The following is a 21,437-nucleotide window of genomic DNA, read 5'->3' as shown; positions in this document are numbered from 1 at the left end:
AAATCTTTATTGTTCTGATTACATTTGTTCCTCTTTTTTTCCCATAACTCCCCTTCTCCCAGTTCCCGCCCCACCCTCCGCCGTCACTCCCCACCCACTGTCCTCATCCATAGGTGTACAATTTTTGTCCATTCTCTTCCCGCATCTCCCATTCCCCTTCCCCCCCGCCCCCCCCCCCCCCGCCCAAGAATAGTCAGTCCATTCCCCTTCTATGTCCCTGATTCATTGTAATCACCAGTTCATTCTGTACATCAGATTATTTATTCCCTTGATTCTTAGATTCACTTGTTGATAGATGCATGTTTGTTGTTCACAATTTGTATCTTTACCTTTTTCTTCTTCCTCTTCTTAAAGGAAACCTTTCAGCATTTCGTATAATACTGGTTTAGTGGTGATGAAGTCCTTTAGCTTTTCCTTATCTGTGAAGCTCTTTATCTGACCTTCAATTCTGAATGATAGCTTTGCTGGATAAAGTAATCTTGGTTGTAGGTTCTTGGTATTCAGTACTTTGAATATTTCTTGCCATTCCCTTCTGGCCTGCAAAGTGTCTGTTGAGAAATCAGCTGACAGTCGTATGGGTATTCCCTTGTAGGTAATTGAGTCTCTTTCTCTTGCTGCTTTTAAGATTCTCTCTTTGTCTTTTGCTCTTGGCATTTTAATTATGATGTGTCTTGGTGTGGTCCTCTTTGGATTCCTTTTGTTTGGGGTTCTCTTCGCTTCTTGGACCTGTAAGTCCATTTCTTTCACCAGGTGGGGGAAGTTTTCTGCCATTATTTCTTCAAATAGGTTTTCAATATCTTGCTGCCTCTCATCTTCTGGCACCCCTATTATTCTGATATTAGTGCGCTTGAAGCTGTCCCAGAGGCTCCTTACACTATCTTCACACTTTCGGATTCTTTTTTCATTTTGCTTTTCCAATTGGGTGTTTTTTGTCGAATCTTTGGTTTGATTCTTGTGCTCCTCTGGTCTGCTATTTGGTATAATATTCTTTATTTCAGTCCGTGTATGCTTACTTTCTAATTTCTTTATCGTAGCATCGAGGGTCTCATTAGTTTTCGTGAGGCTCTGCACAAGTTTATAGCAAGCCCTCAAAATTGCGATTCTTAGCTCCATATCCTCCATTTCTGTCATGTTTTTTTGTCTCCGTATCTTTTATGCTTTCTTGGTGCACCCCCTTGTGGTCTTTGTGCGCAGTCTTGTTCTAGCCAAGCCTTAATTGTTGTAGTTAACACTAGAGGGATTTGACCACCAGGCCGACTGGCTGTAGGAATCAGCTGTACGGAAAACGTCTGCCTTCTGGGGAGGCGCTAATCCAGCCTTTGCCTGAGGCGATCGGCAAATGGCTCTGCGCAGGGCTTGGGCCGGGCGGGCTCAACAGGGCGGGCGGAGGGAGCAGTTATGGCCGCTCTCAGTCCTGTTCCCAGAGGCTCTGCTTCTCAGAACCCCAGCAGCTGCTGCAAACCTTGGAGAGAAAGCTGCCCTCAGGTTCCAACTGATGCCGGATAATCCGGCTTCTCCCGTTTGAGTCTGGGTCCCTAGAGACTCGCCCGGATCTGGAGCCCAGAGTCTGAGACTCACTCCCGACCGAAAACAACAACCGCGCCCTCAGCCACCAGCCCGCTTTTCGCGCGCACCTCGGTACCTTTGTATTTTCCACACTGCGCCGCCTCTGAGCCTCGGTTTGCTGTTCTCTTTCGTTCTAGTTGTAGAGTCTCTCTTCAGCCAGCCTTCCTGTGGTTCTGGGTGATGTCCGTTCCGTCTTTTAGTTGTATTTTTGAAATGGTTGTTTGCGGCAGCGGTCTCCGGTGTTTACCTACGCCGCCATCTTGGTCTCTCCTTCCACAATGGGTTCTTAAACTGGACCGGAGGGCTGGAACAAAAGCATGGATGGAGTGTTTGTATGAACTAATATAAATTCAAAGTAAACATCATTACATAAAAGAGTACGGTCTTTTTTTTTTTTTACTTTTATTCATTTCAAACGGGCCGGATCCGGCCCGCAGGCCGTAGTTTGCCAACGGCTACATTAGATAGTCAAAAATCCAAAAATTTGACAATACTCTGTTTCTGAAGCTGCCTGGAAACACGCACTTCAGTGCATTACTGGTGAAATTGTTAGATGTACATATGAAAGGTGATTTGGCAACATCGAAGTAACAAATCTTTGACCAAGAAATTTCACTTTGAGGAATTTATTCTGCAGATGTACTTGTATAAGAACAAACTGATTTATTATATATTCACTGTATATTATTTGCAACATGAGGTTGGAAAACACCCAAGCATACATCAGTGGGGAACTGGTTAAATAAATTATGATACATCCTCAATGGATGTTATGCAATTGTTAAAAAAAAATGAAGATCTCTATTAACTTTTATACAAACATATCCAAGGAACTTATGCTAAAATGCACAGTGTATATATGTTAGCTTTTGTGTTGCAAGAGGAAAAGCCCATATTTATATTTCATTGGACAATGACCAATGGAACAAAATATGCATCACAGAAACACTTATACATTCATAGAGACATGGTACAGGACAGGCAACATTATAAACCAGTGGAGAAAGTATGAATGAAGCTGGGGGCATATTTAAATGGAAAAAAATAAGAATCAGATCCCCACTTTATACCATAGACAAAGTCAATAGCAGGTGGAATAAAGACCTCAATGTGAAAAAGCAAACTTTGAACCTTCTGAGAATAAGTATTGGTTTAGGTATCAGGATACGAAAGGACTAACCATAAAGGAAAAAATTAGAAAATATGACTACATTAAAATCAACTTACATGAACAAAGATACCTTACACAAAGTGAAAAGAAGTGCCACAGTCTGAAAGAGTATATATATATATATATATATATATATATCCAATCAAGGATTAGTATTCAGAATATAAAGAAATAATACAAGATAAATTTTTAAAAATTCAACAGAAAAATGAGCAAAGGATATAAACAGGCAATTTCCAAAAGAGGATACATAAGTGACCAATAAATGTGAATATATGCTCAACCTCAATAGCAAGCAGGAGCATATATATTAAAATAACAAGACACCGTCTCATACACACTGGACAAGTAAAAATGAAAGTCTATCAGTACCATGGTAACCACTGACATTCAGACCCTAAAGTTAGCAATGGGAGCTCTTTGAAGTTAGATGTGGTCACATGACTTGCTTGGCCAAATAAATACGAACAGAAGGGATGTGTCATTTTTGTGCAGAAACATGAGCTGGTGGCTCTTTTCCCTGCCTCACAGCAGCACATGTCAAGCTGGAGTCTCCGCAGCCCAGGCCCTGAGTGACTCCACTGAAGTGCACTGCTGGCGCGCACTGCACTCGCAGCATGAATGCGAAATAAACCTTTGAATCAAGCCACTGAGATTTTTGTGATGGTTGGTTATTGTGGCAAAATTTAGTTATCTTGACCGATATAACCTTACTCGCTGGTGAAGAAGCGGAACAGCAGGGAATCTCACATACTGCTGGCAGGAGTCTAAGCTGCTGCATCCCTGGAGAAAAGCTTGGAAACGGTTAGTCAGCTTGACGATGTGCATACCCTTCAATCCATGTATGCACAGGATAATGATCCAAAACTTTTACTGCAGATTTATTTTAAGAAAAAAAATTGAAAATAGCCGAAACCGGTTTGGCTCAGTGGATAGAGCATCGGCCTGCGGACTGAAAGGTCCCAGGTTCGATTCCGGTCAAGGGCATGTACCTGGGTTGCGGGCACATCCCCAGTAGATGTGCAGGAGGCAGCTGATCGATGTTTCTCTCTCATCGATGTTTCTAACTCTCTATCTCTCTCCCTTCCTCTCTAAAAAATCAATAAAATATATTTAAAAAAAAAAGAAAATAACCTCAATGTCCATCAATAGGATATGGATAAATACATTTTGGTGGATTCATACAGATTATTATAGAGGAACCAAAATAAATAAATCTAAGCTATCTGTCTTAAAATATTTAAATCTCAAAAACATAACTTAGAGTCTAAAAAAATCATAGGAGATGTACAGTATGAGTTCATTAAAGTTTAAATAGTACATTATGTTGTAGATACATAATATATGTAGTAAAAGTATAATGACAGGCATGGGCATAAAAAGTGTAATGGACAGGCATGGCTGGTGTGGTTCAGTATGTCCTGTGCAACAAGAGGTCGCTGGTTCAAATCTTGGTCAAGGCACATGCCCAGGTTTTGGGCTTGATCCCCAGTAGGGGGCATGCAAGAGGCAGTTGATTGATATTTCTCTTCCTTTCCCTTTCTCTCTCAAATCAATAAAACATTTAAAAACATAACAACAACAACAGAAACCCACATTAGCTTCAGGGAAGTGTTTACTTCTGGGAAAGGAAGTTGGAAGCAGAATCATCTATAATAGGGTGAAGATACTTGGAATGTTTCATTTCTTATAAAAAATGTATATCATGTTATTATGTCAAAATACTGAGGAGTGAGTACCTGGATGTTTGTTGTATTATCTGTACTTTTCTGTTGACTTTAAATATTTAATGATAATTGGAAAATACAGGCAAGCAAAAAGGAAAAGAGCACCCATAACTCTACCTCCCCCGCCCCATCCGTGGAATAACCTCTGTTACCATATTGGTATAAATCTGCCCAACGCTCTCCTGTGTCTTTGTGTCTCTCGCGCCCGGACAGGGAGGAGCAGGCGTCAGGTCCTCGGATAACTGCAGCGAGGACAGGGCACGGCGCTGAGCAGGCTGGGTAATCTGCTGAATCTCAGTGATAATTTACTGGTACAGAGGATGTACGTTTGCTAAGTAAAATATTTACAAAAAGGAGAAACATTTCATGATTTAATATTTAAGAATCTATATTAGTTCACTTCCCATCACTTATTTTTAGTCACACTATTTAAACATTTCCCCCCTCAATTTTTCAGAATTATTAGAGCTTTCTAAATGCTTATAATGCATACAGAATAAATACACAACAGCCTGAGAATAGACAATTCTGGCCCTGAGCAACTTCACTATACAAGTGGTGTTCCTTGTTCTTTTTCTGATTTTTCTTTCTTTTTTCTCACTTGTCTTCTAGGGTCCTTTATGTATTTTATCTGTACTTTACCTTACCAGCTCTTTTTCCTATATTCTGTTTTCTTCTACAAATAATCCACATATGCACACTTGCTAAGAAAGACTAAACATAAAGGAAATTATGTGATTTTAAGCAATGGTTTTTTTACACTTCAGCGCCACCTTGTGACAGTATTTTCGTATCAGAATCTATGCTTTCCTGAAAAAAATTTTTTTTTAACACTCCTGAACATTTCCTGCCCAGGCTTGCTGTGTTAGTCATTTAATGACATCATGTCACATAGCAGTATGGTTCTCAACCTTCTGTACAGAGAGTCACCTGGTGACCTTTAAAAATGCCAACACTAGGCCTCACTCCAGAACCACCATGAGAAAAGCTTCAACATTGATTCGTTGGACAAAATTAGATGTCATTGAAGGAGCAGTCAGCTCCTTTACTTACTGGGGGAAAGTAAGCTCTCTTCCCTGATTATGTAACCACATACACTCACAGTCGTGTGACTACTTACAGTCAGAAGTAAATACAGTTTAGAGATCCCATCATGCGTTTGTACCCGATGTAAATAATTCTGACAGTTGCCTACATTTGTTGCTGAAGCTTTTCTTTCTCAAATATTTATTTTTAATTTTAATTTCTCAAATTTTTAAACAAATCCTCATCATTTTAATGGTCAATAACTTCTGGTTGGCTTAGTATTTTTAATTTGGGAAAATATATTAACTACAAACAACCAGAGTCTAAAACAATAACCCACCATTCAAAAGTAAAAAATATGAAACTATCATGTTTGTTTCAATTATTTATATAATAACAGTTGACCCTTGAATAACACAGGTTTGAACTGCATGGTTCCACTTATACTCAATTTTTTTCAATAAGTATAGTAAGTGTATTTTTCTCTTCCTTATGATTTTCTTAATGTTTTCTTTTCTGTAGCTCATTTTTTTTGAAGAATACAGTATCCTATCTAATAAAGAGGGAATACGCTCATTGACCCTCACACTGACACAAAGATGGCGGCTCCCACAGCCAATAAGGAGGGAATATGCTAATTGCCTGCCCCGCCCTCAAAGATGGCAGCGCCCACAGCCACAAGATGCCCAGTCCCCTCAGCCCCACCATGGTGCCTGCCTCCAGAGTCCCCCACTCCCCTCAGCCCCCCAGGGCCGGCCTGAGGCGCAGGCAAGCCTCAGATGGTGGCTGCCCAGCTGCCCAGGGACGCCCGAGGCTCAGGTAACCAGGGCCGGCCGAGGCTTGTGCTGCCGGCAGTGGCAGCAGTGGAGGTGTGATGGGGCATCGCCTTCCCCTGATCACCTGGTCGCCTCCCGCCCCTGAGGGCTCCTGGACTGTGAGAGGGGGCAGGCCAGGCTGAGGGACACCCCCCCTCCAGTGCACAAATTTTCATGCACTGGGCCTCTAATATAATATGTAAAGCATAAAACGTTAATCAACTTCACATTATTGCTAGGGCTTCTGGTCAACAGTAGTCTATTTATAGTTATGTTTTAGAGGGAGTCAAAAGTTATAGGCAGAGTTTGACTGTCCAGGGGGTTTGAGCCCTAACTCCCACACTGTTCTGGGATCATCTATATATAAAATATTACTAGTAGAGCATAGGAGTTGTTGGGGACCCACGGGCAACAAAACAAAAAAAGGAATGAGAACATGTGACTGCTAAACTGTGGCAATGTCGTGAGTGCAATAAAATTCAGAGAAGAGAGGGACCAGCAGATTCACGGAGGTCTGAGCAGGGACAGAGGGCCAGGGAGAAATTTCAATAAGCAGCAAAACAAAAGGCCATCAATCCAGGTGGGAAAAGGCATGAGCCAGGGTCAAAAATGGAAATGAGCACCATATAGTTATTTCTAAAAGTCTTCCACGTGGTCTAATAATAACATCTTTTGAGCACTATGTGTCAGGCACTATTCTTTTTAAAAAAATGTATTTTTATTGATTTCAGAGAGGGAGAGGAGAGAGAAACATCAATGATGAGAGAGAATCATTGACTGGCTGCCTCTTGCACGCCCCCTACTGGGGATCAAGCCCACAACCTGGACATGTGCCCTTGGCCAGAATTGAACCTGGAGCCTGTCAGTCCGCAGGCCGACGCTCTATCTACTGAGCCAAACTGGCCAGGGCAAAGGCACTATTCTTAGTGCTTTACATGTATGTATTACCTCATGTAACACAGCAATACTGTCACGAAGAGCACACTGCACAGAACATTCTTTCTGCTGCCATCTCTGGGTCTGTTTCTCCTCCTGCACGAGAAGGTAGATAATGCTACTGTCCTGTGCATGAATATATGCATATGGATAAACACAAGAAGAGACTAGATAGAAAATGATATACCTGTTAGGATAAATTGATGGATAAATGGTAACTCTATCTTAAATTTCTTTTTTTAGGAACTGCAGACTGCTCTCCAAGGTAGCTGCATACATTACATTGTCACCAGCAGGGTATGAAGGGCCCAAATTCGCCACATTCTCTACCAGTCCTTAAGTGGATTTTTCATTATAGTCATTCTACTAGGTGTGAGTGGTATCTCTTTGGGGTTTTAATTTGCATTTCCCTGATGGCTAATGATGTTGAGCATCTTATGAAGTGCTATTAGCTATTTGCGTATCTTCTTTGGAGGAATGTCTATTCAAATCCTTTATCATTTTAAAAACTGGGTTGTCTTTTTTAATGTTGAATTGTAAAAGTTCTTCATATATTCTGAAAAGAAGTCCCTTATTAGACATATGACTTGTACACATTTTCTCCCATTCTGTAGGCTGTCTGTTCACTTTCTTAATTGTGTTTGTTCTCACATTTAGGTCGTTAATCCATTTTGAATCAATTTCTTTTGGAACATGGTGTAAGTGTCCAACTTCACTCTTTTTGCATGAGGCTATCGAGTCGTCCCAGCACCATTTGTAGAAAAGACTATTTGTTTCCCATTGAATGGTCTTGGCACTGTTGACAATCAGGTGGCCATAAATAGATGCGTTTATTTCTGAACTCTCAATTCTATTCCATTGATATATACATATGCCTATCCCTTGTTAGTGCTATACTGTGCTCTACAGTAAGAATTTAGAACAGAAAGTGTGAATCCTCTTTGTTCTTTTCAAAATTGTTTTGGTTGTGGGTCCCATGGGTTTCCATATGAATTTTAGGATCAGCTTGTCAATATCTACAAAGATGCCAGCTGGGATTCTGATAGAAATTGTGGTGAAACTATGAGTCATGCTAGCTTAACATTTAAGATTTTTGATCCATGAACATGGAATAGTTTTCCCACTTATTTAACCCTTCTTTAATTGCTTTCAATGATATTTTATAGTTTTCAGAATGTTTTGCATTTCTTTTAATTTATTTTTTAAGTATTTTATTCTTTTTGATGTTATTATAAAGAGAACAGTGTATAGAAATGTTGATTTTTGTACATTGATCTTGAATCCTGAAATGTTGCTGAACTTAATTATATGTTCTAATAGGCTTTTAGTGGATTTCTTAAGATTTTTCTATCTAAAAATCATGTCATTTGTGAATACAGTTTTACTTCTTTTCCAATTTGGACGCATTTAATTTCATTTTCTGGCATTAGAGACAAACTGCAAACCAACAAATAAAAGAAAAACATCAGAGCAATAATGTCACAGTTGTACAGAAATAAACTATGATATGACAGTGACCTGAGTAGCTTACTTTAGATTGAGTACATGGAAATGCCTCCTGGTGGAACTAAGAGCTAACCTAAAATCTGAATTATAAGAAAAAGCCTTCTAGACAGTGAGAACAGCTAATGTGAAGAGACTGAAAGGTGGGAATGAGCTTACATGTTTGAGGAACAGGGGAGCTAATGTGACTGGACTGTATGAAGCAGGAGGGAAAGGTCTGAGAGGCAGCCAGGGGCTGGGCCATGTAGGACTTTGTAAGCCCATGCCATGGAGGTTGGATTTTATTCTAGGTTTGATGAAGTGCTACTAGAATGTTAGCAGGGGAGCAATGTGATCTGATTCACATTCAAAATCACTACAGTTGCTTTGTGGATAACAGAGGTTGGAGTGGAAGCTGGGGAATCCCTTGGGAGACATTTGCAGCACTTCATGTAAAAGTTACTGACTTGGGCGGTGCTAATGGCGATGGAGAGAAGCAAAAGGATGTAAAGGCTGTGATGATGAACTGGATGTGGGGGGTGAAGGGAAGAGAGGAATAAGAAGTAATTTCTAGATTTCGGTTTGTGCACTGGGGAGGCAATAGTACCATTTTCTAAACTGTGGAAGACTGGACTTTAACAAGCAGGGAGCTGTGGGGCTGTTGGCTCTGTTTTGATTATGTTAAGCTGCAGACACCTATTGGTGTTTCAAGTACAAATGCCAAGTAGGCGTTGGATACACAAGACTGAAAGAAACGACAGGAAGTGAGCGAGGGTCACCAGTGAGCCAGGAGAGACTGACTGTTTCAGGCAATCCAAGGCATATTATTTCAAGAAGGTGTTGGAATGTGTGGATAGGCCCAGATCCCAATCCCTGTGTGGGTTACTTTACTCTCTGAACTTACTTCTCCACCCATAAAATGAGAATACTGGATTTGGGGGTGGGGAGGGGGGAGTATTGTGAGACCTTCCTGGGGAGATGGAATGATTCAGATCAAGGGATGTTTCAAACTACTTTTGTCATTAACATTTATTTCAATTAAAGAAACGTGAATTCAGAATTAATGTAAGGTCAAACCTCAAAGTATTTGGCAAAAGAAATGCTATTAAGAGCTTCAATAAAATGTTTGTGGTTCTTGTGTTATGTTCAACAGACATTAATAAAATAAAAGCACATTTTGAAGAGAACCAAATTCTGATAAATTGTGGTTTGTAAAAATCAATTCAGTGGTAGTCTCCGTAGGGGACAAGCAAGTTGCCTTGTTACTATCGGTTAAAAATCAAAAGGGCATCTTTTCCTCGTCTGGTTGTGACTGTCACAGCACAATATAACATGTATATGCCTAAATCCTTTAAATTAGAGAATACAGTAAACTAAGCAAGACTCTAGTATTTAGCAGGGCTTACAGATTATGTCCTACAAAACATTTTCTTTTAAAAATAAAAAATTTATAATCCATTTCAAAAATACCAATTGAAAAATATAAACTGCAACACAAGTTTCCAAACATAAGTTCCAAAACCTTGGCCAAGCCATATATATAACATCAAATAAAATCTAACTTAATTGATCAACTAAAACACTCACTAAAAATAATGGTTTCTGTATGTGTTTACTGAGTATAACACTTCAACATTTCAACAAAAATTGCTGTTCTGTCATATTATCAAAGTCAGTTCTCTAAATACTTTGAAGAAATGTCAATTACAAGGCAAATCTTCATTTAAATTAGAAACACTGCATCTTAAAGAGACCTATATATAAATAATTCCTAAATACATACTTTATGTGCTTATGGTTTGGAAAAATTTTCCCTGAGCACTCTTTCTTCTTTGTTAGAAAAATTAAAACATGATCTATAGAATTTTGATTTCTCTCGAATATATGCAGTTTTTCACCCATCAAATGCATTTGGGAATCTTTCTTCCTAGACAGCTCTAAAGCAGTAAGTAATTATAACTGCTTTAAAGGGCTATTTGAATAGCTATAGACATATGGTTGGGTTTTAGAACCCTGAGAACGGTATAATGGGTATCTCAGACAACCTAAATGATTTACTATCCTAAAACTATCAATGGTTATTTTAACAAATTCAGGATGGCACTAGCCTCACAGAGAAAGAGTCAATAATCAGTAATTCCAGCTCAGATGACCAATAGGTAAGCATTAAAAAACAAAAGAAAAAAAAATTGGATTGACATTGTGCTTTCCATGGAATAACACTGAAAACATTTAACCCTTCTGCCCAACACAAGACATACCTCACCATGACACTTTATTTAATGCAGTCTTGAGATCCATTCCTCCTTAATATTCATGCAAACTTAAAATCAGCATCACTGAGAATTTCATCACACAAACTGCAGTGCTCAACGCTACCCCACAATTCACAGGAGACATGCCAAGTCGGTGCACATGCATGGTACCACTACCAGGTGTGTTCGCCTAATTTTTTAAGGTCTTAAGAGATCTTAGCTACTCAAGAGTTTAGGCCTCTTCTCTTTCAAATAAATAAACTAATATTAGGAATCTAAACTAATTTGTAAATACTAATTTTCTATATAGCCTAGCATCACACTAAAAGAAAATTAGATAAGAATTTCATATTTACAATTAGATTTCATAAGACCTAATTATATGCTTCCCTTAGCATTCTGATTTATGATGTTTGCAAGAATAATTAATAAATAACTTAAAACATTTAGAAGTCATCGTTCTGAAGATCTCCAAGAGGTGAGCAATTTCGGATGTCCGGAGGTGTGTCTGCTGCCTCTGTAGTTACACGCTGAGGTGCTTTATGCAGGACGCCCTGGACCAAAACGGCTTTTCGACCTACATTTTTTAAACAGGAAAGAAGGTCAGAGGCGCTTCTCAAACAATAGAAAGTTACTGCTGCTTAGGTTATGCTTGCTTGACAGTATCGAAGATTAAGAAACTTTATGTAGCTCCCTGATCCCTTTTTAAAAACCCTTGGAGTGAGATTCGGATTTTTTTGTTTTGGGGAGATAATATGGCACCTGGATTGTACGTTACGGATCTGGAGCAGTGTCCCATGATCGAACGCTTTAATGTTCTTCACAGTGAAACAAATGAACATTTTCATTAAGTGGGATAAATAAAAACTACAAATAACATAGTAGCTCAGTTTAGGTTTGAACTGACAGATATAAAAAAATCTTGTGGTTTTCTGAGCTTTCTGGATTTCTGCATTGCAGATAAGGCTTTGGATCTGTAGTATTAATGATCAAATCTCAGTTACTGTTAATCTTTAAAAGAAAAAGTGTGACATAAAATAACACAGGGCCCACAAGTTAGATTTTTAATAGAGAAATAAAATAAAACAACGAATGAGAAAGACTTCAGTGATTTATATAAAGTAATAATATATAACTCATAAACAGTATAAAATTCTGCTAATTCACAGTAACACTATTGCTTATATTTTTATCAGCAGTTGGGTCAGAACAGAACTGAATCAATAAACAGAATACTTATAAGAACTACACTTTCATTAAATTTTGTGCTTATGACCTTTTAAAGTCTTAACTTTTAAGTTAAAATCTGATTCTTATTAATGTCTTGGTCTAATCCTTGAAACAAAACAAAACTCAAATTATGTGCTTCTAGTGTCATATGATTTTCCCTAAAATAAAAAAAATAAAATAAAAAATCCCTTCGAAGCCAATGGCACTCTGAATTCTCTTATGCTGACTTACCTCGTGTTTTTCTCGGAGCTTCCCTGCCGTACACTGACTGGCACTGTGGCCTTGATTTGTGCTTCAAGCCTGGAATAAATACCTCCTGCAAACTGCAGAGTAAAGGGACAAAATTTAGACATTATCTTTACAGAATCAGCAGAAACTGTGCTTTATTAAAACGGCATTGCTTTTGCCCTAGCCGGTTTGGCTCAATGGATAGAGACCCTTGGCCTGCGGAATGAAGGGTCCCTGGTTCAATTTCGGTCAAGAGCACATATCCAGGTTGTGGGCTCGATCCCCAGCAGAGGGCGTGCAGAAGGCAGCCCATCAATGATTCTCTCTCATCATTGATATTTCTCTCTCCCTCTCCCTTCCTCTCTGAAATAAATAAAAATGTATATATTTTTTAAAAGGTATTACTTTTTAACTTAAAAGTAACTTTATTTTGAAAAATTCAGGCTGACTTATAGTTTACATACATTAAAATTCACCTTTTTTTAGTAAACATTTTGTTTTGATAGATGCATACAGCTGTGAACCATTGTTACAACGGAGACAGAATTGTTCCTTCACCCCAAGAAAATCCCCTTGAGCCTCTTTTAAGTCAACTAATTTGACACTAGCAATTCTTGGAACCACTCATCTGTTTTATGACCCAATGGTTTTGCATTTTTCTAGAACATTATATAAATAGAATGATACAATCTGTAGACTTTTGCATCTGGCTTCTTTCATTTAGCATAATGTATATGAGATGCATTTATGTTGTTGAATTCAGTAGTTTGTTACAGAACTTGCCAAACTGTTTTCCAAAGTGATCATTCCTTTTGCATCCCTACTTGGTATATTTGAGGGTTCCAGTTGATCCACATTCTTGCCGGCATGTTTTTAAAAAATCTTGAGATATTCTAGTTGGTGTACAGTGATGTATCATTGAGGTTTTAATTTACATTTCCCTAATGACGAAATCTGTTGCATCTTACCTGGCCGGTGTGGCTAAGTGGTTGAGCATCTACTGAAGAACCAGGAGGTCGCAGGTTCGATTATCTGTCAGGGCACATACCCTGGCTGCAGGCTCCATCCCCAGTAGGGGATGTGGAGGAGGCAGCTAATCAATGATTCTCTCTCATCATTGATGTTTCTATCTCTCTCTCTCCCTTCCTCTCTGAAATCAATGAAAAAATATTTTTAAAATCTGCTGCATCTTTTTGTGTGCTTATTTGCCACCTGTAACCTTCTTTTAAGAAGTGTATGGTTAATCTTTTGACCATTTCTTTTAATGGATTGTTTATTTTATTTTTGAGTTTTGAGAGTTATATATTCTGGATACAAATCCTTTACCAGATAAGTGTTTTACACATATTTTTTCAAAGCTTATGACCTGTCTTTTCATTTTCTTATTAGTGTCTTTCAAAAAGAAGAAATTTTACATTTTGATGAAGTCCAATTTGTTAATTTTTTTTCTTTTATGAGTCATGTTTTTGGTGTGGTAGCTAACATATACATTATTTGCCTAATCCAGGTCACAAAAATTTCTTGCCTATGTTTTCTCTTAGAAGTTTTATACGGAAGTAAATTTTTAAATAAAAAAATAGGAGCAAGTCCTAGATTGTTTGACTCAGTGTCGGCCTGTGGACTGAAGGGTCCCAGGTTTGTTTCCGGTCAAGGTTATACGCCCAGGTTGCGAGCTTGATCCCTGGTAGGGAGTGCCCAGGAGGCAGCTAAACAATGATTCTCTCTCATCATTGATGTTTCTATTTCTCTCTCCCTCTCCCTTCCTCTCTGAAATCGATAAAAATTTAAAAAAATTAAAAAAAACATAGCAAGAGTAATTTTAACTAAACATTACCAATACTGTGGTAATACATAATGTTATGGTTAAATTATATATTAGGTATTTCTAGTCATCATTTTCAGCAAGATAAGATCTTATTTTAGAGATAACATCTAAGCACTGAAAGCAGAGTTTATCAAATCAGCAACTTCTTAAAAGTCACCCTCTGGATAGTCAGCATCTGGTCAGCAATGCACCATTAGCCTCTGTTGGTGTGACATTACACATCCAGTGACAATGCACTTTACTATATGTGTTATAGAGGACCTATGAACCACAGACAATAAGCGGTAGCAGAAAACTTTTATGTGAATGAATTGGCTAACTGGTATCTTATCTAATAATAGAGAAACATGGTAATTAGCCATACCTCCGCTACCCTTCCCACTGGCTAATCAGGGTGATATGCAAATTAACTGCCAACCAAGATGGCAGCCGGCAGCCAGGTAGCTTAAAGCGAACAGGAGGCTTGCTTGCTTCAGTGACGGAGGAAGCCAACGTTCCCCGCCTGCGGCTGCCGGCCTCTGAGCTTGCAGTTTGAAACACTGTTACAAATATAGAAGGTAAACAAAACCCCAGAAACCTGCTTTCAGCTAGCCGGGATGTCAGAGCTGGAGTTGAAACAGTGTTTCGATTATAGAACCCAAACAAACCAGATAGCTTTCAGCAGCCGAGGCCTCAGAGTTGGAGCCAAGCCTCAGAGCTAAAGCTGGCCCAGAATAAAAAAAAAAAGAAAAAAAGGAGCGGTTGGGAGCTTCAGTCACCCACCAGCCTGAAAACAGCCCTCAGCCCCTCACCCAGACTGGCCAGGCACCCCAGTGGGGACCCCCACCCTGAAGGGGGTGTGACCAGATGCAAACAGCCATCAGCCCCTCACCCAGGCTGGCCAGGCACCCCAGTGGGGACCCCCACCCTGATCCAGGACACCCTTCAGGGCAAACCAGCCGGCTCCCACCCATGCACGAGGCCTCTATCCTATATAGTAAAAGGGTAATATGCCTCCCGGCACCGGGATCAGCGTGACGGGGGCAGCGACCAAACTCCCTGATCGCCCTGCGGCTCTGTGTGTGACAGGGGGCCACAACCTCCCTATCTGCCCTGCTCTGTTCGTGACAGGGGAAGGCGCCCCAACCCCCTGATCAGCCCTGCTCTGTGCCTGATAGGGGGGAGCTCCCCAACCCCCTGATCACCCTGTGGCTGTGTGTGTGACAGGGTGCAGCGCCCTAACCCCCTGATCAGCCCTGCTCTGTGTGTGACAGGTGTGGCGCCCCAACCCCCCCCACGGGCCCTGCTCTGTGTGTGACGGGGTAGAGCCATAACCTCCCCATCAGCCCTGCCCTGAGTGTGACAGTGGCGGCGCCCCAACCCCCTGATCCGCCCTGCTCTGTGCATGACAGGGGGTGGTGCCCCAACTCCCCTATCGGCCCTACTCTGTGCATGACAGGGGGGAGCTCCTCAACCCCCTGATCGGCCCTGCTCTGTGTGTGACAGGGTACGGAGCCCCAACCCCCCTGATGGGCCCTGCTCTGTGAGTGACAGGGGGCAGCGCCCCAACCCCGATTGGCCCTGCTCTGTGCGTGACAGGGGGTGGCGCCGCAACCTTCCCATCGACCCTGCCTTGAGTGTGACAGAGGGCGGTGCCCCAACCCCCCAATCAGCTCTGCTCTGAGCCCGACCAGGGGCTGCACCTAGGGATTGGGCCTGCCCTCTGCCACCCGGGAGCAGGCCTAAGCCAGCAGGTCATTATCTCCCGAGGGGTCCCAGACTGCGAGAGGGCACAGGCCAGGCTGAGGGACCCCCCTCCCCCCTGAGTGTACAAATTTTTGTGCACCGGGCCTCTAGTAAAATATAAAAATATTTAAATCATTCTCTTAAAATTATTTCTAAAACATCTTTATATTCCTCATGATGAACAGAAAGTAGGAAGGCATATCTAAGCAAGCATAGGGCACTAGTTCATAATTCTTACTTCTTTTGATTCCTTTGACTTGACTCGGTCCAGATCACCCAATCTCATCTTTATAAGGTGCCCTGTAATTTCAGACATCCGTCGCTGATCTGAAGGTAAAAAATAATAAACCTTACTTTTTATAAGGGTAATTTATAACTTTTATTTCTTAAAAAAGATTGCAATCTTTTCAAGTTTTTATGAAAATGTTTTACAGACTATCTACAGCCTAATTATCATTGAAGAATTTTAGACTACAAGTAGAAAAATGGCTCATACATGGATAATTTTCATGCTTTTAAGATTACTGTAAATCAGCCTAAGCCATATTCTGTCATCTTTAGAGTGAAAGTAGTGAGCAAAAGTCAGTCTGAGAGACCTTAAAACCATACATGTGCATAAAATAGAGGGCAGTCTAGTAATGAAACTCTGGTTGATGTCTAAGGAATGTTTTAATTCTGAGCCTTATTCCAGTTGAAACCTTTAAAGCTATTCAGCATACTTCATAGCATAAAAGATTCCTACTATTGTTATTTATAACTAACTTGCATATTACACAAGTAATAAAACTTACCATCTTCTCTTTGTGCATCCTGGTTGAATCTCAAGGATCTTGTGACATCCCACTTATTCTTCTGCATACTCACACTAGTGAAAAGTTAAACCAAAGTCAGCACTGGTGCTTTCAGAGTGAATATTTGACTGGATTCAGGAGCAATACTCACAGGAAAGGGGACACATCTCTAGAGGTTGACTAAAAAAAAAGTAGACAACAGTAAGGCCCAATTAGAACATATTGACTGATTAGTGCTATAGTTAATAATAAAAGTTTATATTTAATGAGTGCAAAATACTGTACTAAGAGCATTACAAGTATTTCATTTAAGCCTTACAACAACCATGTGAGACAGATGTTATTATTATCCTATATAATAAAAGCCTAGGTGGCATCGCATGACGTCATCACAAGATGGCCACCGCAATGTTGTCACAAGATGGCTGCCAGAAGACGGTCACCACAGGATGGTTGGCAGGGGAGGGCAGTTGTGGGCGACCAGGCCTGCAGGGGAGGGCAGTTGGGGGCCATCAGGCCAGCAGGGAAGGGCAGTTGGGTGTGACCAAGCAGGCAGGGGAGGGAAGTTGGGGGCCATCAGGCCAGCAGGGGAGGGCAGCTGGGGGCAAGATCAGGCCTGTAGGGGAGGGCAGTTGGGGGCGAGATCAGGCCAGCAGCGGAGGGCATTTGGGGGCAAGATCTGGCCAGCAGGGGGGTGACCAGGCCTGTAGGGCAGGGCAGTTGGGGATGATCAGGCCGGCAGGGGAGGGCAGTTGGGGGCGATCGGGCTGGCAGGGGAACGGTAGGGGCTGATCAGGCAGGCAGGCAGGCAGGCAAGTGGTTAGAAGCCAGCAGTCCTGGATTGTGAGAGGGATGTCCGACTCCCGGTTTAGGCCTGATCCTACAGAGATCGGCAGTCAGACATCCCCCAAGGGGCCCCAGATTGGAGAGGGTGCAGGCAGTCAGACATCCCCCAAGGGGTCCCAGATTGGAGAGGGTGCAGGCCAGGCTGAGGGTCACCCCCCCATGCACAAATTTCATGCACCAGGCCTCTAGTCTCTATAATAAAACAGGTTTATAAAAATTAAGAATCGTATCCAAAGAGAAACAAACCTGGAATTTGAACCCAGCTTTATTTGTTTGATCTGGAAGCCCCAGCATATGCAATCTTTTATAATTCACCCATTTATGTGCCTATAGTACTTAGCACAAAGATGAATGTACAACCCACCCAACGCAATTGTGTGGTACTTGTCTCAACCCCAGCTTTCACACATTTTGGAATCCAGGGCTTTTCTTTTAGCCAACTGTGGTTTATACTGTCCTCTTATTCCCACTGGGCTTTTCACCCCTTTCTTTGATGACATGGGGAAATAAGAATTATTTTAAAATAACGTAAAATACATGATGGGGCAAACGTAGATATACAGTTGCTTGTATGGGAGACAATACAATTAATAAATAATAATACAAGAATAAACTCTGTGCTTCAGGTACTCACAACTATAAAACCTATGTTTGCCCCATCCTCTATAATTTATTTAAAAAATTTCTTTTGTAGTTAACATTATATTTATTTCCCTTTTTAAAGAACAACAAGGTGGTCATAGTTACATAACATTTTTCTTTTTTAATTCTTTATTGTTAAAAGTGTTACATATGTCTCCTTTTACCCCCCCCCCCATTGACCTCTCCCAGCCGTTCTCACCCCACAGCACATGCCCTCACCTTCCTAGTGTCTGTGTCCACTGGTTATGCTTATATGTGTGCATACAAGTCCTTTGGTTGATCTCTTACTTCCTCCTCCCAACCTCCCTGCCTTCCCTCTGAGGTTTGTTGGTCTGTTTGATGTTTCTGTGTCTCTGGATCTATTTTTGTTATCAGTTTATGTTGCTCATCATATTCCACAAATGAGATCATGTGATATTTATCCTTTTCTGACTGGCTTATTTCACTTAGCATAATGCTCTTCAGGTCCATCGTGCTGTTGCAAATGGTAAGAGTTCTTTCTTTTATACAGCAGCATAGTATTCCATTTTGTAGCCGTACCACAGTTTTTTAATCCACTCATCTGCTGATGGGCATTTAAAATCTATGTATTTTATTTCATTTTAAAGTCTATTTATTTTATTTTTTGAATAATATTGGTTCAAAATTCAAAAGTTACAAACAGCACACATGGTAAAAAGCCTCTGCCCCCAGACATTCAGTTCCACTCCTTAGAGGCAATCAATCTTATCAAGTACTTATGTAGCTTTCGAGATATATATATATATATATATATATATATATATATATATATGACATTTTAAAAATATATTTTTATTGATTTCAGAGAGGAAGAGAAACATCAATGATGAGGGGGAATCATTGATTTGCTGCTTCCTGCACGCCCCCTACTGGGGACCGAACCTGCAACCTTGGGCATGTTCCTTGACCGGAATCGAACCTGGGAGCCTTCAGTCCACAGGCCGATGTTCTATCCAGTGAGCCAAACTGGATAGGGCTCGAGAGATATTTTATTTACATACAATATATTCCTATATATTCTTTCACCTATACTACACAAATGGTAGCATAATATACCACTCTACATGCTATTTTGCACTTTCCTTTTTTCACCTGTCAATACATCTTAGAGATATTTAATTAATCTCAGTCTTTATAATAATTTATTCATTTTACACTGCTAGCATTCCATTATGAATATTTGCTTCTCTGCTTTTTCAGATTTCCCTGGCTATACTTGCTTATTTCTCAATATGAACTTTAGATTAGTAGTATATAATTTAGAATTACCTTCTCCAGTGCCTTTTCTTTCCTCTGACCACAGGGTGAAGACATCTGCTTTTTTGGTTGTTTAGTGAACTTCTTTGGCTTCTCCTTTTTCCCTGACAACAGAAAATTAATGTAGGAGTATAAGTCCCATATATTTCTCCAAAGCACTTGTTACTTCCAAACAATAAAACCCTTGTGTTCACAAGGGTTTACACTAATGTTCACAACAGCATTATTCAAGAGTCACAAACTGGAAACAACCTAAATGTTCATGAAATGGTGACTGGATAAACAAATTATGGTATATTCACACAATAGACTACTACTCTGCAATAAAAAGGAACAAACTACTAATATATGCAATATGGGTGAGTCTCAAAAACATCATAGTAAGTGAAAGAAGCCAGACATAAAAGGCTACTCAGAATTTCACTTACTAGTATCTGAGATGTTAGAAAAGGTAAAACATCGTGACAAAAGGCATAGTACCGTGGTTACCTGGGGCTGGGAGTGGGGCAAGGTGACAGTGCAAAGGGGCAGGAGGTAACTTCTTGGAGTAATGTTCTAGGTCTTGATTTTGGTGGTGGTTTATACAACCATATGCCAAAACTCATCAATGTGTACACATTTTAAATCTTATTACATGTAAATTATACCTTAATCAACTATGAAAAAAACATACAACATAGTAGCATTTTCTCCTTGACTAATTAGAATTAAAAAATAATTGATAAAGGACTACATTTAAAGAAAAATTATATAAAACTTGGAAATAAGACAAAGGGTGGATTGCAAGTTCTTTCAGTGCCTACTGGAGGACTGTTACACAGACCACACAAGGACTGTTTAATTCTCTAAGAGAATGTCCTTGTGTTTGACTTTCCCATCTACTATTGACTAAGGGCTCAGATTCTATGAAGTTTCATGTTAACTTGCAGATTTTTGTGTTTAATAGAAATGCAAATGATTTCTATTTTGTAGAAAAGATAACCCCAAAGGTCATAGGTCTATTGCATTGTAGGAAAATCTGAATCTTGAAATGCTCTTTGAACTACTTTCTCTGCTATTTCTCTCACCAGTGATTTGAAAATCTTTGACAGAAGTTCATTCTCTAGTTGTATAAAATCATGTTTTTAATTTTAAAGTCACATTTTGATAACTGTTAGTCAATGTTTCATTTGAGTGTCACTTCAAATCATCTCAGGTACAATGATGTGAGTCATACATTTTGAGAAACCCATTAAAGGTTACACCTGAAATAAAAACTTGGAGGATTCTAAGAACACTGCACTTTCTTTACAATTTTATGAGTATTCTGTGTTAGTGCCAAGGTTAGGAAATCTTGATGGAGCTTCCTTTATTTTCTTTCATATTATAAACCAATATGTAGATTTAGAAAGCCAAGTCCTCATCCATTGCATTAAAGCCTTCAGAATACAACCCCTTCATAAAAGTAAGGCTTGGTTTTAAATTTAGAAACCAATGTACTTCTCCAAAGGGGACATACAGATGGCCAAGAGACATATGAAAAAATGCTCCAAGTCACTAATCATCAGATAGATGCGAATTAAAACAACAATGATATATTACTCCACACCTGTCAGAATGGCAAACAGGTAAAAAAGAAAACTACAACTGCTGGCAAGGATGTGGAGAAAAGGGAACCCTAGCCCGACTGTCATGGCTCAGTGGTTGAGCATTGATTTATGAGCCAGGAGGTCACGGTTCAATTCCTGGTCAGAGCACATGCCCAGGTTGCGGGCTTGATCCCGTGGGGGGCGTGCAGGAAGCAGCCGATCAATGGTTCTCTCTCATTGATATTTCTATCACTCTCTCCCTTTCCCTTCCTCTCTGAAATCAATAAAAATACATTTAAAAAAAATTTAAAAAGAAAAAGGGGGAA

At 40.1% G+C, this 21,437-nt stretch overlaps 1 protein-coding gene and 1 long non-coding RNA gene across 7 annotated transcripts in view; both read right to left on the bottom strand.

Annotated features, from left to right (window-relative positions):
- Positions 1-1,726: 1,726 nt before the first annotated feature.
- Positions 1,727-8,456, bottom strand: LOC139019926 (uncharacterized). 2 transcript variants are annotated; one of them, XR_011473171.1, is made up of 4 exons: positions 7,429-8,456; positions 7,254-7,337; positions 4,617-4,795; positions 1,727-1,870 (listed from the first exon to the last, which is right to left on the bottom strand). It is a non-coding gene; the product is annotated as an uncharacterized lncRNA (long non-coding RNA). The 2 variants fall into 2 exon arrangements; XR_011473170.1 differs by lacking the exon at positions 1,727-1,870 and having other exon boundaries at positions 4,036-4,795.
- Positions 8,457-8,530: 74 nt separating this feature from the next.
- The window catches only part of SANBR (SANT and BTB domain regulator of CSR), a 56,390-nt gene continuing 43,483 nt past the window's right edge, over positions 8,531-21,437 (bottom strand). For all 5 annotated transcript variants that reach the window (XM_070429289.1, XM_070429286.1, XM_070429290.1 and 2 more), the window contains 6 exons: positions 19,556-19,647; positions 16,929-16,957; positions 16,778-16,851; positions 16,225-16,313; positions 12,440-12,531; positions 8,531-11,555 (listed from right to left, as the gene is read on the bottom strand). In XM_070429289.1, the coding sequence (XP_070285390.1) occupies positions 11,519-11,555; positions 12,440-12,531; positions 16,225-16,313; positions 16,778-16,851; positions 16,929-16,957; positions 19,556-19,647 (413 nt within the window). In that variant the 3' untranslated portion in view covers positions 8,531-11,518. The remainder of the gene's footprint in view (positions 11,556-12,439; positions 12,532-16,224; positions 16,314-16,777; positions 16,852-16,928; positions 16,958-19,555; positions 19,648-21,437) is intronic.

This window comes from Myotis yumanensis, unplaced genomic scaffold, assembly GCF_028538775.1.
Source record: "Myotis yumanensis isolate MYYU_CA2020_CCGP unplaced genomic scaffold, mMyoYum1.0.hap1 SCAF_11, whole genome shotgun sequence".
NCBI classification, from domain to species: Eukaryota; Metazoa; Chordata; class Mammalia; order Chiroptera; family Vespertilionidae; genus Myotis; species Myotis yumanensis.
The sequence above is the reverse complement of the archived record's forward strand: the minus strand, read 5'-3'. Positions and strand labels throughout refer to the sequence as shown.